The sequence below is a fragment of the Schistocerca serialis genome, chromosome 1, assembly GCF_023864345.2.
Source record: "Schistocerca serialis cubense isolate TAMUIC-IGC-003099 chromosome 1, iqSchSeri2.2, whole genome shotgun sequence".
In the NCBI taxonomy this organism is placed as follows: domain Eukaryota; kingdom Metazoa; phylum Arthropoda; class Insecta; order Orthoptera; family Acrididae; genus Schistocerca; species Schistocerca serialis.
Genome location: NC_064638.1, coordinates 894700092 through 894713539, shown reverse-complemented (window position 1 = coordinate 894713539; position 13448 = coordinate 894700092). Strand labels below are relative to the sequence as shown.

At 41.9% G+C, this 13448-nt stretch overlaps 2 protein-coding genes across 3 annotated transcripts in view; one reads left to right on the top strand and one right to left on the bottom strand.

Moving 5' to 3' along the window:
* The first annotated feature begins 1059 nt into the window (after positions 1–1059).
* Positions 1060–2007, top strand: LOC126444566 (piggyBac transposable element-derived protein 2-like). The gene has a single exon (XM_050090966.1). The coding sequence runs from the start codon at positions 1060–1062 to the stop codon at positions 2005–2007; it is 948 nt and encodes a 315-aa protein (XP_049946923.1).
* A 10069-nt stretch (positions 2008–12076) lies between these two features.
* LOC126411582 (ankyrin repeat domain-containing protein 13D) overlaps positions 12077–13448 on the bottom strand; it is a 141253-nt gene continuing 139881 nt past the window's right edge. The window contains exon 14 of one of the 2 annotated variants that reach the window (XM_050081374.1): positions 12077–12820. In XM_050081374.1, coding sequence (XP_049937331.1) covers positions 12571–12820 — 250 coding nt within the window. In that variant the 3' untranslated portion in view covers positions 12077–12570. The remainder of the gene's footprint in view (positions 12821–13448) is intronic. The other variant, XM_050081375.1, reaches the window with a different exon arrangement.

Below are 13448 nucleotides of genomic sequence, written 5' to 3'. Positions count from 1 at the left end.
GTTTGTTATGAACATATGGACGTCCGTGTAAGGTGAAGTATACTTCAGATTTTTTCAAGTAAGTGCAATATCAATATATTTTATGCGTCCCAATAATGGGACAATGGCATGTTACACTATCATTTATTGTTGATGTGCCCTATTCTTGTATACACGTATTATACAGAGAAGAATTGCATTTTACGTTCTTTTTATCTGCTTTTTTACATATTCTATTCGAATTTTACGATTCCAACAGGTTAAAAACATGCTGCGTGGACTTACATTTGAAGAAATTCTAGCAGAACTAGAGAGAAGAGAGTGATGATGAAGATGATGACGTAGAATTGGCGATTATTCCACCCAATGCAGATGTAATAACAGATGAAGAAGGCATTGACGAAAATGTACTGAACAATGAGTCTGTTGTACAAGATGTAGCTGGTACTTTAGAGCTCATAACCATCCGAGATGAAGCTAATGCTACAGTTGTACCTCCAAAAGCCAAAAGAAGGAAAGTTTTAGGAGATGGAGCAGAAAGTGGTACATTATCTACAAAAAATATAAATGTAAGTGGTATAAATGTCAACCAACGTACACAAACACTAGTGAACCATGGAAAAGCAACGAACATTATGTTGCAGAATGTCTAGCAAATAAGACAGTGCCCCAGGTGTTTGAGGGTTTTTTTAGAAACTAATGGATACTATTATTGAACAAAGCAAATCTATGCTAGCCAACACAACAAAATAAATTTTCTGCTAACCAAAGAAGAACTAAAATCATTTATTGGCATACTACTTCTGAGTGGTTATCATAAGCTTCCCCATGAGAATATGTACTGGGAACAGGCCCCTGATGTCAGTTTTCCTTTAGTCTTCAACTCCATGTCAAGAAATAGGTTTCGGGAAATAAAGAGATTCATTCATCTCAACGACAACTCCAAAACAGACAGAAATGACAAGATGTACAAACTGAGGTTGTACTTTGAAATGCTGAAAAAGAAATTTGGTAAATTTGGCGTATTTCATTCAGAACTCTCAATTGATGGAATGTTATTATGGCAAACATTCAGCTAAAATGTCTCTGAGGGGAAAGCCTATCAAATTTGGATATAAAATTTGGTGTCTTACAAGTTCCAATGGCTTTCTTTATAATTTTTCACCAAACTGTGGCAAGAATGACAACAAACAGGAGCCTTTAGGTGCAAGGGTAATAAATGAACTAACCAGCATGATTCCAGAATCAGAGTATCCAAATTATAAGCTTTTCTTTGACAACTTTTTCACCAGTGTTGACACACTGATCACACTCAGAAAGAATAAAATGAAAGCTGCAGGAACAATAAGAGAGATCCGAACTAATGCGTGTCCTTTGATTGACTCGAAAAGAATGGCAAAAGAAAAGGAACGAGGATTCTATGACTACATGTTTGACAAAGAGAACCAAGTTCTGGTTGTGACATGGAGTGACAACAAACCAATATGTTCAGCGACAAATTACAGTACTATTACTCCTCTGAGTTCTACTAAAAGATACTCACGGGCAAAGAAAAAGGAAATATCTGTTACAGTGCCACATCTCATTGAAGAATACAATGCCCATATGGGTGGCGTAGATCTACTGGACAAGCAGATATCACTTTATAGGACCAGGATAAGGTCAAAGAAATGGTGGCAGACATTATTCACACAGATGATAGATATCGGCGTAGTAAACACATGGCGTGCATACCAAATTGCTAACTCTAATGAGAAGCTCTCACTTTTGGATGTCCGAAGGAGAATAGTGATGCTTTACCTATCAAAGAAAACAGGATCAGTACCAAAACGCAGAGGACCACAAGGAAGCAAATTGATGGGAGGACGGGTGAGCACATATGTACGACTAGATCCAGAAAATCAGTTCATTGTGCCAAGTAAAACACAGAAGAGATGTTCTTACTGCAAGAAAAAAACAACAAAAATTTGTGATAGGTGCAATGTTGGTGTACACGACAAGTGTTTTACTTCATTTCATACTGAATAAACATTCAATAATATTAAAACATTCTTTATTTATTGTTTGTGTTGTTTCTTACAATATTATGCATGGAGAATAAGGTTGTAAATTTTGATAGCGCATTTGGCCAATGTCCCAAAAATGGGACAGTCTGTAGTTTTTGTTCTAATAAAATGAAAATTTTCAAAACAACTTTTTATTCAATTAATCACTCAATGTAACGTATTCATGTATAAAAGTTTGCAAAAAATGATCCGATTAGAGTTTTGGCCAGTAATGGGTTAATGAAGTTCATTAAATAGTTTGTATCACTTCTTGCTAAGGCACTAAAGTTCTGTTTTGCGGTCAAACGGCGTATAATTCTCGCAGTGTAGGTAAGCGGATGTGATGGTAGGTCAGCACCAGTGAACAGCAGCTGGTGCTGGCGACATCGGATGTAGGCTGGTTTCCATGCCTGCGTCCCCGTGATGTGTGTGAAAGCTGTATAATCCCTGCACCAGGTCTTCTTAGTCTTATCGTACTAGGCGTATCTCTTCTTAGCCCAAAATGTAAGATCTTCTCTCTGGTTTTTAACGTTGTGACTTTCTTGGATCTTATCTTTTTTTTACATTCACAAATTTTCTCCATCTGATATTTTGGGCTTAATTCAATTTCTTGAAATGATTCTTTTGTCTCATTATGCTCAGTTGCTATGGCAACATTTGGTATCTTATCTCGTTTTTGTCTCAAGATTACCATTTTCTTCTGTCCTTTCACACCTGTCGCCATGTTCTAATGTTTTTGATGACTCAGAGTGGTGAAGTGTATGTGCAAACTTCCCACTCCTCTTGTACGAGTTGACTTACCTGGTGTACACAGCCGATCTTCTTCTGTGGATAGCCGGCTCCTGGAATCTCTATAAGCTTCTTCTCCGAAGAATGGTGCTAGTTACAGGAACCTTAAAGACTCTCTCTCTACTTGCGAAATAATTAGGTACTCGAAGAATACTTTTCAACAACTAACGGTATATTTGAGCTTCATAAAGAACAAAATTCACATTTCGCACATAAACATTAGACTTCTTGTAAGTCACTCGTACTGTCTCACATTAGAAACATATTTAAGTACATTTAGCAAAGAGTTGGCTTAACAACCATAACTCTATTACAAACAAATCGTAAAATACGTCTAGCCTCCAGCAAGCCCAAGATAAAGAGTTTTTTCACAATTCAGAATCTCAATTGTTCTTTTGTCCCTAACAATAGTCACAATTACAAACAGAAGTTCCTTGGTTCTTCTATGTGCTTTCATTACAACTTCCATGGATCGCCCGACAAGTACTTGCCGGTGCCATTCAACCTCCGTGTCGACCTTTTGCTTGCGACTGATTTCACACCTGCACACACAGACAGGTGACGCACAGTAGATAGAGTTCCTTTCTCCCACTCACATCTAAAATATCGTGTGTTCAAGATGGTGGAAGGCCGAGTGGTTCTAGAATTTATGTGGAAATTCTCTAAACACTACAGGATGTTTTCAGGGTTGCTACAAGTTTCCCCAAGTGAAATTCCCTGATATTTCCCTGATTTCCAGACAAGTTTTAGCGGTTTTCCCTGACAAATTTTGAGATCTCAAGGGTAAGTAAAGACATAAGGTGACAAAAAAAATGTAAGGACTTCCTTATCTCTCCTCCGTTTTATTTTGTTTTGTTTTACGGCACAAAAACAACTACGATCATACACAACCATGTCAAAACTGTGAAACACAAAGACAAAAAGAGGAGTTAAAAACGACTAAATGTCAATCCCCAACAACAGAAGACAGCTAAAAACAGGACATGGAGAAAGGTTTGTGAAACACGCAATAGAGGAATGGATGTCCAGAACAAAAAATTAAATGGCCTTCGCCATATTGTTACGACGGATAAAAATTAAAACACAGTCAACAGCCTGCATGTCATTTGCTAACAGCTGATAACTCAGACGACAAACCCAAACAGGAACATAAACGGTCAAAAAAAGGGCATTCTGGCAGAGAGTTAAAAGTTGGGTGCATTGTCCACAGAGTGGTGTGGGAGCGCCACTTAAGAAATCGCACTGGCTAAAAAGGCAGTGCCCAATACGCAACCTAGTTAAACTGACCTACTCACAGTGGGAGGGCCGAGGGGAGGTCGTTCAAGCTGCTGGGAGAGGCTTAATAACATGGAGCTTATTCCCATGAAGGCAGAACCAATGGCGATGCCAAAGTGACACCGCTTCCTGACAGATGGTAACACCGAGATCATCAGAGAAAATGTAAGAACTAGTGGGCTGGAGTACGAGAACTGCAGCATCAGCAGCCTCGTTTCCTGTCAGACGGAAATGACCAGGAACCGACAGTCATCACAGTGGCTCCATCAAGGGTGAGCAAGTGAAAGCTTTCCTGGACCCGTTTCCCTAAATGATGGACACTGTACAGTGCACAGAGGCTTTGAAGGGCGCTGAGAGAGAGTAAGCAGATGATACAACAGAAACACCTGTGTCGCTGGATGTATTCTGTGGCCTGATACAGGGCAAAGAGCTCTGCCGTAAATAACGAGCAGTGTGCCAGAAGCCAATACCGAAAGACATCGGCGCCAATGACGAAGGCACTATTGACCCCACTGTCAGTCCGAAGCCATCAGTTTACACAAGGGTACTATTGCAAAATTCTGTGGGAAGGTCGTGAAACTGAAGGTGATAGAATGAGGCTGGTGTAGTGTCCTTAGGAAGCAAATGAAGGCCAAGGTGAACATGGGCCGCCGCATACAGCCAAGGTGGTGAATGGCTCACATCCACCGGGAAAGTTGCAGGCAACGTGAAGTTAATCTGCCGTGGCAAGAACGTATAGCGAACTCCAGGAGGTAATGGAGAAGAGGGACACGCCCTGTACTGGCGATCAAAGGAGACATCGAAGGAGGCATACGTTGGGTGGCCACGAATGGCAGACAAAAGGCATGCATACATGTTGAGGAGAAGGTCACAGCAGTAGTTCGCCAGCTTCTACATACAGACACTCAACCAGGCTAGTGTAAAAGGTGCCAGCGGCCAAATGGAGGCTATGACTGTGGATGGTATTGAGATGGTGTAAGAAGGACAGACATGCAGATGCATAAGCAAAGCACCCATAGTCTATTTTTGAACTGTCAAGGGACCATTACGACCGGAGGAGAATGGTTCGATCTGTACCCCAAGAAGTACCATTGAGGACTCGTAGAATATTGAGAGGCTGCGTACAGTACGCTGCCAGGTAAGACGTGGGAAGACCAAGAGAGTTTCCTACCGAGCAGGAAGCCAGGAATTTCATAGTTTCAATGAATGGAAGAGTAACAGGCCCAAGATATAAAGATGTTGGGTGAAACCAATTGTTGCACCAGAAATTCATACAAACAGTTTTGTCAGTGGAGAAACGAAACCCATTGTCAACATTCCATGCGTAAAGACAATCGAGACATCACTGAAGATGCCGCTCAATGAAACATGTCCATGAAGAACTGCAATAGATGGCAAAAAGAGAGCCAGATATGCCCGGTGGGAGGGCGATAGCAAAAGGGATAACAGACGAGGCGGAACACTGAGACATACTGTTTTCCTGGATAAAGGTGTCCGACAAGATAGAACCCATAAGTACCTTGAAAACTCAAGTCTTTTAAAAATACCTCAAGGAAAGAGGTCAGGCAGCTACGGAAGACCCATGTGTAGAGAGTACGGAGAGCACTAATCCTCCCGCAGTTGTTGTAGCTTTCTCCAAACCGAAAAACGCGGCCACAGTATGGGATTTCCACACAAAACCATTCATTAATGGTCAACTGCAGAACGGCGCAGTCAAAATCCATGCTGTGCAGTGGTTAGTAAATTATGAGACTTGAGCCACCACACCAGCTGGACATGAGTCATACGTTGCATCACCTTGCAAACACAGCTGGTGAGAGAGATGGGGCAGTAGCTAGAAGGAAGATGTTTGTCCTTACCCAGCTTAGGTATGGGTCTGACAGAGGCTTCACGCCAGCATCTGAGAAACGTGCCCTCTGCTCGGATGTGGTTGTACGTCTCAAGGAGAAAGTGCTTGCCCCCAAGAGAAATGTGCTGCAAAATCTGAATGTGAACAGTGTTTGGCCCTGGGGCAGAGGATCAGGATGAAGTGAGAGCATGATCTAGCTCCCTTATAGTAATGGTGGCATTGTACCACTCACAATTCTGAGAAGAGAAGGGTATCATTTGAGCCTCCTCCACTCGTTTCCAATGGAGGAAGGCAGGGTGATAGTGGGAGAAGCTCGAAATTTCCGCAAAATAGCGGCCCAAGGTGTTGGAGATAGCAATATGGTCCACGATGACACCGTGTGCTACTGTCAGGCTGGAAAATGGAAATGGATCTTGGTCCCAGAGAACCGTCTGAGAGGAAGAGGGGGTGGAACTGTTAAAAACATTAGTGAATGAAATCCAGCTATTTTTTTCTGTTATCCCGAAGAACGCGACGACACTGTGCACCCATCTGTTTATAATGAATGCAGTTTGCCATCATAGGATGACAGTTAAAAATGCGGAGGGCCCATCTCTGAGCGCAAATTGCGTCGTGCCACTCCTCAGTCCATCAAGGGACCGGGACACGGCGTGGTAAAGAGGAAGTGCCAGGAATGGAACGTTCTGCGGCGGTAAGGATAACTTTGTAAGGTATTCCACCTAGTCATCACAGCTGGAGAAATCATGTTCGTCAAAGGTCGCCAGGGAAAAGTAAAGCCTCCAGTCGGTCTTAGTAAGCAACCATTTGCGTATGCGCAGAGGTGGGGCAGGAGTCAGCAAATGGATAGCACATGGGAAACGATTGCTCAAGTAGGTGTCAGGAAGAATGGACCACTCAAGACAGTTGGCAAGATGTGCAGTGCAGAAGGATACATCCAAATGGGAAAAGGTGTGCAAGGAGTCTGAAAGTAACGTGGGTGCTTCTGTGTTAAGGCAGAAGAGGTTAAGTTGATTAAGAAAGGCTGCCAAGAGGGCATCTCTCAGACAGGTTCTGGGAGAACCCCAAATAGGATGGTGAGCATTTAAGTCACCGAGCAGCAGAAATGGGGGAGGTAGCTGCCCAATAAGCTGGAGGAAGTTGGTCCCAGTGACATCGAACGACAGAGGATGTACTTGGTACAAAGGGAAAAGGTCAAGTGAGGAAGGAAAAGGCAAACTGCAACAGCTCGATGACGTGTAGTCAGGGAGATGGGTTGACTATGAATGTCATCCTGTGTGAGCAACATGACTCCCCCATGAGATGGAATGCTGAACTTGGGCAGAAGATCAAAACGGATTAGGAAGAAATTCAAAAGCTCAAGACAATCATGAGGACACAATTTCATTTCCTGAAGGCAGAGTACAAGTGGACGTTGTGATTTTAAAAGCAGCAGTAAATCCTTAATGTTGAATCGAAGGCCACGAATGTTCCATTGGAGGAGAGTCATGATGAGGAAAAAATGAAGGGGTATCATCTCGGCAGCTGCCAACTCCCGGTCTGCAAAGACTCGCTGCTATACGGCACAGAGGCAGGAGGATTCTGCTCTAAAAATTCCACAGACATGTCGGCTTTCTTCTGCTGTCGGTCTGCAGAGTCCAGCAAGGAAAAATGGTTGGTGGTGCATACCAGTGACACAGAGGCTGGCCAGGCGAAGGTACCTTGTTGCGACACCGTCAAAGAGGATCTTTGTGTCGGTGAAGTAAAGACCATTTGCCTTTGTTGGACTTCTTCAAGCCTTTCTGATTAGCAGAGGAAGATTCAGGTGTTGGTTGGCTGGAGGAATGTAGAAAGTCTTCACAGGAGTATTCCTTCTTTCCTTTCTGGCCTGCCAGTTGTGTAGCTGGTGACTTCACCCCATGATGCGAGAGTTTGAGGGCTTGTTGCACAGCTGGACAAGGGGACTGCAATGCTACCATAACACTGGGTGATTTCACAACCTCAGAGCTGAATCTGAAGTCTCATGTTTGCGTGGCCATGTCATTCATGGAGCAAGATGTAATAAGAACAGTACTGTAAGTGCCAGACAGTAGAATGCAGGATTTGCGACTAGCCAATAACTTGCGAGCGACTGGGTAAAGAACTTTTTCATTTACCTGGACAGCCTGCTCATTGAGATATATGGGACAATCTCAAGAGGAGGTGGCATGGTCGCCAATGCAGCTGATACAGCAAAGAGAAAGAGATGGACAATCACCCTCATGCACATCCCTACCATCATTACACATTTGGCTGGGTGCCGACAAGACATTAGTGTGTGGTTGAAAGGATGACGTTGGTAACAGCACATCAGGTTCAGAATATTGTCGGACTGTGAGAATCTCATAGCCTGCTTTGGTCTTGGATGGAAGCACCTCTCTATCAAAGGTGCGAAAAACAGTGCATGTGGGCACTAAAGAAGCACTTACCTTTTTCATCACCCGATGGACGGCAGTGACACCCTGATCAGAGAGGTGTGTTTGGATTTTGGCCTCAAACAGACTGTTGAACAGTTTAGTGTAAATAATACCACAGGAAGCATTCAGAGTTTTATGGGTCTCAATACAAATAGAATAGCCATGGAGAAGTGAAGCGGCATGCAGTTGTCCTTGAGAATCGGAAGTAGTCTCCAATAGCAAAGTGCCATTATGTAAACAAGAGCAGTATTTCACAGGGCCGGCAAACTGCATCAACACCTTTCTGAATAATAAACAGAGTTACCATTGCGTAAAACTGACCGTCTTCAGTACGTGAAACCACGAGGGAATGTGGTGCAGCTGGAAGGGTCTTTCAATCGTTAGGCTCATTCCGTTTTGTAGATGTTGATTGTGAAGGCGATTGACACATTGCGAGAAAATCCCCCACAATTGCCTCAAATGCCGAAGCAGAGGAAGGATAGGAGAAGGTGAACGAAAAAAGGAAAAAGGAATGAAAAACAGTGGTGAGACTGTTCTTATGTCAGCTACAGACTGTGCGGAACATTCCCAAAAACACCCCAGACATATTCCCCAAGGGATGGGAAAAAGAATAGCAAGAGGATAGAGATGCAGCACGGAAGGGAAAAGATGCTGTGAAGCCTGGGGTCCCGTGGTAGATTTCTCCCCCATGTGAGCAAAAAACTTAACTGCTAACACCAACATCTTTTTTAATGAGCTGTTTTTAGACGGAAAAAGCACGGCAAATGTTGTATGTGTTTTATTAAGCCCACTGTTGTTATTTTATTTCAATAAAACGAAACGCATTTGTGATAAAAATGTGTGTCCTTGGAGATTTAAAATACCTTCACTGATTTAAGAAATAACCTCAGAAAAGAGCAGGCCTCTTGAAAGAAGTGTATAAGGCAGGGAAGAATTGTGCCAACACTATAGGTGACCACCAATAACATGTTGGTTCTACTATGTCCGTTACTCAGTTATTATTCACTGTGTAATGTCTTATTTTACAGGTATTGTGTGATTTTTCTCTTGAGACATATAAGAGTACATACCGAACAAACCGCCACCAACTGCCACAATTTTCTTCTTCTTATCGTCCATAATTTTGAATATATAAATTATCTTCCAAGTGCCAAAATGTATTAGAGTAAATGAAGTGTTTATAAAACGCCACACTGCACAATGTACCTATGGTGAGACAGTTGCAATTCCTGAAATCCATTGCCTGTGGCCTCTGGCCTCTTGAGGAGAACTGCCGTCTTGGGTCCTTGGATAAACACTGCCATCCTGGGTCCTTGGATAAACCACAAAAATCCAGCGCATTATACCACACACAAACAGACTCGAACTGCAGGCACATCGGTAAGACTAAATCTGATGGGCAGGGCTTGTATATTTGTGGGAAATGATGAGCTTCAGATAGGCAGGCTCGATCCGTTAGAGAAAACCACAGATATGGCCTGTGGTTTTGGGCCATCGTGGAAGTCCACTCGTTTGGCCAGCTATTCACGTGTCACAGACACCATGTTGATAAAATGAGACCACGTTCATCAATCCATGCAACAGATAACTTGCGTAAATACTCTGATAATCGGTGCTCACCGTAAAGGTGATTGTTGGGCCGCAGGCAGGCATATAGAAACGAATCACACTCTCACAACTAAATTTTTGGTCATAGCCTCTGTCAGAAAACAAGAGCATACACACATTCACACAGTCACTCAGACACAACTCATGCATACAAAACTGCCATCTCCAGCCGTTGCATCAACAATCTCTGAGAATTAGATCCAAACAAATCACTCCTCCCGCCTCCCTGCCTCTTGCCAGCAGCTGCTAGGCTAGTGGCAAGAAGTGGTGGCAGCACTGACTGCAAGCTGAGGGGAGTGGTAGGAAGGGGAGAATCAGTAAGAATGAAGGAGTAGGGAAATGGCACACGTACTCAGTTGTGCACAGCCAGTGACTATGCATGATATCTCAGCAAGCAAACCATTTTATCTACAGAGACAAAAATGAGATTTTTCCAGTGGTTTTTTCAAATTTCCCTCATACATCTGAAATTCCTTGATTTCCAGAACTTGTGGCAACCTTGTTATTGCTTGAACTGCTACAACTGCAGAAACACCTGGTGTTAATGAAATTTGAAATGTTTATTATGTATTAATTTTTACTTCTTATAGCTATATTCTAGACACAGTTACATGACTAATCTTGACGTATATAACTGCATAGGCTTCCATGGCCAGAGTCAGTTGACATAAGAGTTTTATAAGTATCATACTGTGTCATAATGTAAAAATACGAGAACCCAATGTTTTGGCCACAGTTACAGTGTCCTTCTGCTGGGTCTACTGAGTAGCGACTGAAATGTTGGTTTGTCCACTATAGTTTTTTTACATTATGATGCAGTACAATACTCAGCAAACTCTTACACGAACTAATCTTGATACAGTCCAATCAAGGCCTGTGAATGATTTAGCAATGAAAAGAAAAAAACTAACCAGTCTGACTGTACTATATAATACATTTGGCTTAACAGCCCACATGGAAAAAAAAATGTCCAGTTGAATAACACCACGAGAATTATTGCTGGTGTTATCAAATCAGTCTTTATGCAATGACTGCCAGTAAAAAGCTGCACTCCACACTCCATCTTCTTCAACTGCACTGCGTAAATGCTTTCACTAATGAGTACAAACATTTTGAGCATGGATAATAAAACCAAATCAGTCTACCAAGATACTGATGCCACAAACAGTAACCAAATCCCCTCTTGGAAAGGGGGGGGGGGGGAGGCAAAGGTCACTGTGGGAGAGGAGTTCAAGCTTGCCAACACAGAGCACAGGAACTGGAGAATGGACTGGACAATCATATGCAGCGCCCAAAATCGACAGGATTCGACCTGACAGGCAAAATGTGGTCAATGCAAAATTGAATTAGAATCCAGTGTGGCTGGTGTGTGCCATTTTTATTTATTGTTACACACACACACACACAAATAGGATACCAACCATCCCTACTTTGTGCCTGCAGAAAACCACTGACACATCAAAGAAGAATGCCCCATATACAATAGCAGACCAGAAGATTTTCTGCTGACAACTACAAAGTCGATAGATTATACATAAATAACGAAGATGTATACTTGCAAGGTGTTATGTTGTATATGTTATGCTTTACATTCGATGTATTATTTTTTCAGCATGTCAAAAAGCCATATGATACATACATAAATCTTTGTGAATATCTTTCACTTTAATATTTGTCTTTTTATATTGTGGTGACTATATGTTATGAATGCATCCTCCTATGATGTAAGTTTACCAGCATATCTTCTGACATAACTCAAATGTTGTGGTTTGTTATGAGAAGGAATATACGATTTTCTGCAAAGCAGCTTTCCTTTCAGATATTGTCACTGTGAATCACCCACTACACAATGGGTGAAAAGGAGAAGAGCAAACATACCGTGTATTTTAGTCCACTTTTTACATGAAATTTCAAGGTTTAAATATGCCAAAAGTATCTGATGCACTGAGAAGCACACCTGAAACTAACTTTGAATTGAAATAGGTTGCTGTAGGGTAAATACTTACTGACGGGTAACTTATTTAAAAAACATAACTATGCCATAGTCAGCTTTTATTTCTGGCTAGACATAACAAAGTAAAGATAAAATACATCTCTTTCTTGTTTGTACAGGCAGTAAATACTTTAATGGTGCTAAATAATACATGTACAATTAGTTCTGTGGCAGATAGCACTTCGCGGAAAAAAAAAAAAAAAAAAAATTCTGAGAGTTTGCTTAGCAAATCTTCATTAGTTTGTGCCACATCTGCAATTAAAATTTTCCACTTGCCTTGATGGCTATTCTGTAAGTGAATTGCAGTTTCTTTCAGTACAAGAGCTTTACTGAGAGTAAGCACATATCCTGCATAAACTGTTGACACCATTCTGCAGTTTCATTATCATTCCTCAAGGAAGAAGAAACTGATGCAACTGACAACTGAAAAGGTTAACATAACCACGAAAAGATTACCATTTTCGAAGCACATATGCTACACAGGTCTCAGCAAGGTCTCACACATAAAACGTGTCAGTAATGTAGAAGTCAGACAGCTGAAAATAATTTGTTAATCTGTGGAACTTGGCCAACAGTGTGGAGAACAAACACCAACAGGTGTCACTTATCAGTAAGTGATAATTCTAGCACACGTTTCAGTGTCTCCTCTTCTTGTTGCCTCTGCCGCTGCTCTTCTTCAGACTCGCGCTGAGACAAGGCCAAGGCGATCTGCAGTTCACGCTCCACTCGTCCATCAGGCGCCCTCTCTGTCACATTGGCAGGTGGTGTCCACTCCACAGTGGGTGATGATTCCTCAGGACTGGGGCTTGATAGGTTGTGCTGATACAACGCTAAGCTGGCCTGGATCGCCCTACAAAGCAAAGCATCTACTGCAGAAGCAACAAAACTACTACTAGTTCCTAGCAAGGCAGATGTAAATTGTATTGTGATTAAGTGTATCTCAGTTACATTAACAGGAACAACAACCTGCAATAAGAAAAATCAATGTACTATTTTCAAACCCTAAGTTTGTAGAAGGAGCTACTGTACATTTCACTCTTTATGGATATAGATTATGCAATTTCAAACGTGGACAAAAAGGAAAAAATATCTTTTGTGAAAATGGAACTTATGCATTAACTTCCTTCAGTGAAATTTGTTGTTTCAAGTTGGGAGTGGGGCATGTAAAATTTTCGACAGGAAATAAAATACAAGAGGAATAGAAAGAAAGATTTGTCGCTTTTCAACACATGATGCAGTCTCTGGCAGGATAGCTGCTATTAACTGTTAAGGTGTGGTACAAATGCATACAGAAATACTCTGTATAAAATAGAAATTTCAGTTTATAGACAAAGGAAAAATTGGCCATACTTATCTTCAGAAGGTGGTCCAACTCCCAGTATTGCCAACAAACACTTAAAACAGAAAGTAGCACTCCTACCTTTTGCAACTACAAGCACCTTCTTCAGAAGGAAAGAGGTATTCGTTGTGGAGGGTTG

Excerpts from the sequence above, each read along its gene's own strand:
- LOC126444566 (XM_050090966.1), top strand. The coding sequence starts at position 1,060 with ATGTCTCTGAGGGGAAAGCCTATCAAATTTGGATATAAAATTTGGTGT.